We start from the raw sequence: 5,070 nt of genomic DNA, 5'->3' as shown, positions 1-5,070 counted from the left end.
TGACAGCTGGGCGGTGTTAGTAGAGTATCACATGGTATACAAAAATATGCGTAGTGACATGATATTACTATGCCATGATCGGACGTAGCCAATGGTGATAAAAATGTGCTGCTGGGGAAGTTTAATGGTTGGATTTTTTCCCAAAATGTTTTAAAACATTGATTTATTTAAAATCTCTCGTAAATTCCTGCCTCTCGGACATGTTGTTGCCTATCATGGACTAATGATAGGAACTGAGCCCATGTATGGATGTTGTAAAGACAAGTTTCCTAATATTTTAGGCAAAATAATTTTGATTGAAAAGCATTAAAATATAATTTGGTCCAAAAGTCAATCAATTGTTTTGGCCCCAAGATGTGTTACTTTGAATGTAACATATTGCATGTGCATGGGAAAAAATGACATAGCAACTTTGGATACTCTACTTTCTTTGCAAATCCATTTTCTACTTGTTATTCATCCATGGATTTTGTGCACAATAACTTTGTATTGATTTTGTTTTCAAATGGTAGCATGGGGGTTTAAATGCACACTTGGGGTTGTGATTTTGTGAACTACAAAATTATCCATCATGGAGCATACATAATGGATGGTGAAAGTCCTATTTCAAAGGTGGATGAAATGTGAGTTTGCTTTTTCAAGAGTGGAGCTAAGTCGAATTTAATTGTATGGTTGCTATCTATGCCACAAACCCTTGGTTGTAATTTACTCATTTTTGGCCACATGGAAGGCCTTAGTGAAGATGTGTGATAAGAAAAGAAAAATACTTACTTTTTTAGACATTTCTTTTTATTTTAAGGTGATTGGTCCATGTATGTTCCATTGAATTGTTTATAGGCTATTGTAAGGGGCTTTCAATGCATACATTCACCGACTCACTCTTCTTTGGCCCCCTTTCTCTCTCTCTCTCTCTCTCTTCTTCTTCTTCTCCTCATTCTCTCTCTCTCTCTCTATATATATATTCTTCTTCTTTTCTCTATGGCTAGGCCACATGAATGAAATTCATCTTCTTTAGGATATGAAGGTAGTTTGTTTTGTGTTCCACTTTCCACATATAATAATTCAAAATCATATTTAATAAGTATGCATGGATGTCATCCGATGCCAAGCATATGTACAACATATGGTGAAAAGTGTTCATTTCAAGCTTGCAAATGTAAGGTAAGGTAGATACTCTCCTAGTGTGTGGATGTGACTAAGCAACACTCTTATTTGTCGTGTCTATTTATTTGTGCAATAGATGGATGGCATCACCTTTCTGTCTGGGTTTCCTGCGGATTTGCAATCGTCACCTTTTGTTTCATCTCTGCGGCCTCCGTCTCCTCCTTGATTGAGATAGCCTCGTTTTTCTGCATCCCAACGTTCTCCTTCTTGCAGCTTGCACCTAAACCACATTCGCAGAAAGAGCTTCTGAATAGTCCCTAGCCAAGCTTTCATCAAGGTACTTCTAGTAGGCGAATGCGAAAGCTGCAAGTTGACATGACCATTGTAGTCTTTATCGAGTTGAGACTAGGATTCACCTGTTTTCCGCGCGAGGGCTCGGGCCAGCACTCCTCCCAAGAGGTGAGAGCCGTGGAGCTTCGTTCCCCTAGTCTGGCCGAAAAGGAGTCGAGCTTGCACTTCTTGAACTGCAGGAATCCAAGAAAACACTGCAACTGGAAGGAAGACAAGCAGCCCCGCGGCGACCTCGTAGTATCGGCTGAAAGCCAGCACTGTGTTCCATACAACCGGAGGCATGCGCTTCAGTGATCTCGGGAAAACGCAGGCAATACACAGGAGCCCCCAGCCAGTGGATATAAAACCCAGTAGGCTCTTTAACATATCGGTAATGAGGAACCCCGCAAAATATCTCAGCAGAATCAGGGCGACTATGGGTACGCTCGCGACTATGGACTGCGTTAATCGAAACAAGCTCGGCCTTCTAGCTGCAAACAGCCTTCTTAGCGCAGCCGCTGCCCAATAAGTTGCTACAACGACCAGAGGAACACTCCAGGATATTAGGTAAACGAGTAAGCTCTTGCTTTTATGTGCAATGGGAAGGTCGTAGACGATGCCATACTGGATGAAGAAGAAGCGCAGGCTCAAAACTATGCTGATCAATTTACCTTCCATGGGTGATTTCTCGCTTAAATCAAGCAGCCCCTCCTCCCACCACCCCTCCCAGCTTTGATCCGGCCTCTGCATCAGGTTGCGTTTCCGCCAGATCCAATTGAAGAACTCTCGGAAGTCGTGCAAGTTGTCCACCCAAGACAATCCCAGCGGATTGAAGAAGAAGGGTGCCGTGAGCCACGAAAACGTGAGCAAGGAGGAGGAGACGTGGAGGACTATGTAGGTGTGGGTGTGGACGGTTTGGGAAGCGCGAAAGCACTCGTAGACGATGAGCAGGAAGACGATCTCGAGTGCCTTGATGAAATGGCTCCTGGAGTACAGGCGGTAGTTCTCAGTGAAGGTCTGGTGCTCCAAGACGAAGCGGTGGCGGTGGGTGGAGGCGCGGTGGGGGGCGGCAGCGCCATGGATGAGGGTGCGGGCGAAGTGGAAGGCCTGGGTGGCGAGGGAGAAGGCGAAGAAGATGGAGCAGAGCTGGAGCTGCATGAAGAAGAAGAGGACAGTAGTGTGGAAGAAGCCGGTTTCGAGCCATTTTTCGACGAAGAGGGGGACGATGTTGAGGAGGCCAAGGTGGATGAGGAATTGTTGATTGAGAGCGACGAAGAGGGCACGATCTTCTTGTTGGACGAGAGGAGCTGGAGTGTTTTCGAGGCCGCTGAGAGCCATGAAGACACGACTCCATAGCCAGACGTAAGTTGCGAAGATGATGATCAAGCAACTAACGTAGTAACCAACAGTGCTATAATACAGAGAAAGCATCCGGAAGAAGCCGATCGATCCATGGCCAAATCTATACATTTGCCTGCTCAGCATCTCTTCTGCATTTTCAATCGCCACCTTTGCTTCAAACTCTGCTATCTGATTGAATCCTACGTCCCTTCCCTTCCCTACCTGCATGTATTCATGGTGCGTTATCTCCCCCCCCCTCATCATGCACTTGAACCCCGCAAACACCCCCCCTCCCTTGTTGATCCCCTTCGTTGCCTCCCTTATCCCCCCCCTCGTCATATTCCATAGCCTGTCGAACACATCGCTGTGCCCATAGTGCATCCTTCTCTTATATCTCTTACGGCGAAGTATCCCGTACGTGAGAGGAGGGAGGCTCGCGGGAGGTCCGGTGAGAGGAGGGAGGCTCGCGGGAGGTCCGGAAGGGGTGGAGAAAGGCTCGAGGATATATAAGAGATATATAAGAGATATATCTCTTATATGGCGACCACGCAGAGAAGGCTCGGGGATATGGTCGCTCGCGGGAGGTCCGGAAGGAGTGGAGAGAGGCTCGGGGATATGGCGACCACGCAGCGAGGGTTGGCAGAGGCAGTGTCTGGCAGAGGCAGCAGACTGCCAGACACTGCGCGGACCAGAGTGGGGGCAGATTAGTCAGTGGCAGAGGCTGGAGTAAATGGGGCGACGGCTGGAGTAACTCTGGCTGCACACGTGGCACCATGCGAGGGGCCGTCAGCGAGGGACATGCAGTCTTCCAGAGCCATCGCGTCAGCTTGCAGAGCTTGCAGTGCAGTGTGCACCGCGCGCGAAAATCGATGCATGGCAGAGGCAGACTGCCAAACACTGCGCGGACCAGAGAGTGCAGGCAGACTAGATGGGGCATGACGTGAACTTCGAGAGCAACACCAGGTGGCATGGCGGCGTGGAGGATAGGGAGGCTTCGAGTTGCCACATGGCGTCGCCCAGCGTGGGAGCAGAGAGACATCGTGGAGGCAGTGCACAGAGGGTGCACGGATTGGTATCATTCATGAGGACCCGAGGTTGGCGGCTGTTGCAGGTGCATTGTGCTGTAAATGCATGGCGGCGGGGTTTTGAACGACTGCGCGGCGCGCCAACCCACCTGGGCACTCGCCTTCTCTCCAGAGTCGCCTCTCACTCCAACCTCCTCCACTTTCGCCGCCCCTGCTCCAACCTCCTCCAAATTCCCCATCTCACTCCGTCCATGGCCGTTCCGACTCCCGCCTCCCCTCCGTTCTAACTCCGATTCGCCTCCCCTTCATTTCACCTCGCGCCTGACAACACGCGCACCACCTACCTGCCCTCTGTTCTTCCGACACCCGCCTGACAGTGATCGTCCCCTTCCACATCTTGACAGATTTCTGGAGTCTCTTGACATCTTGACAGACGGAATCTTGGTTGGAGCAGACGGAATCAATCAAGCTCTCCTATGTTCCATTGGAAAAAAGGCATAGTCTTCTTTTTACATCAGTGCATGCTCTCTCTCTCTCTCTCTCTCTCTCTCTCTCTTACTCTCTACGTTTTTAGGATAATTTTTTAGGATAAAAACTCTCTCTCTCTCTCTCACTCTCTATGTTTTTATCCCTATCTCTCTCTCTCTCTACGTTTTGCTCTCCCCCGTAGAGAGAGAGAGAGAGATCTACGTTTTGCTCTCTCTCTCGACGTTTTTATCCCTAGAGAAAAATGTAGAGAGAGAGAGAGAGGGATAAAAACGTAGAGAGAGAGAGAGAGATAGGGATAAAAACGTAGAGAGAGAGAGAGAGGGATAAATATGTAGAGAGAGAGAGAGCAAACATCCTAAAAAATAGTATCTTAAAAACATTCGATTTTACTATACATCTCAATGCCATTAATGTTTTTGTTTTAAAAACATATTTATAATGCTTTAATAATATATTTTTACAAAATTTATTATGTTTTTAATGAAGCAATTAATATTTCTAATGTTTTGAAAACATGTTTCAAGATGATTTTAATCATATATTTTTATAAGATTTTACCATGTTAGAAACATTTATGGCATTTTTAGATACTAATATTTTCAATGTTTTAACAATATATTTTTATAATTATTTTAAATATAATTTATGACCACATTAGTTCCATAATCATTTAGCATAATAATATTATAGTATGTTTTTAAGATACTATTTTTAATCTAAAAGAGAAATTTATTATGTTTTTAAGATACTATTTTTAAAGATGTTTTTAATGAATCAATTT

At 46.0% G+C, this 5,070-nt stretch overlaps 1 protein-coding gene across 1 annotated transcript; it reads right to left on the bottom strand.

The window, feature by feature from the left end:
* Positions 1–1,105: 1,105 nt before the first annotated feature.
* On the bottom strand, positions 1,106–3,003 carry LOC147902093 (callose synthase 11-like). Its single transcript, XM_087375306.1, has 3 exons — positions 2,106–3,003; positions 1,521–1,967; positions 1,106–1,384 (listed from the first exon to the last, which is right to left on the bottom strand). The coding sequence occupies exons 1-3, from the start codon at positions 3,001–3,003 to the stop codon at positions 1,251–1,253; spliced, it is 1,479 nt and encodes a 492-aa protein (XP_087231432.1). The 3' UTR covers positions 1,106–1,250.
* Between the last annotated feature and the right edge of the window lie 2,067 nt (positions 3,004–5,070).

Source organism: Dipteris shenzhenensis, chromosome 5 (genome assembly GCF_047967505.1).
Source record: "Dipteris shenzhenensis isolate YYH24624 ecotype China chromosome 5, Dip_SZ_1.0, whole genome shotgun sequence".
NCBI lineage: Eukaryota > Viridiplantae > Streptophyta > Polypodiopsida > Gleicheniales > Dipteridaceae > Dipteris > Dipteris shenzhenensis.
This window is presented reverse-complemented; position numbering and strand designations above follow the sequence as displayed.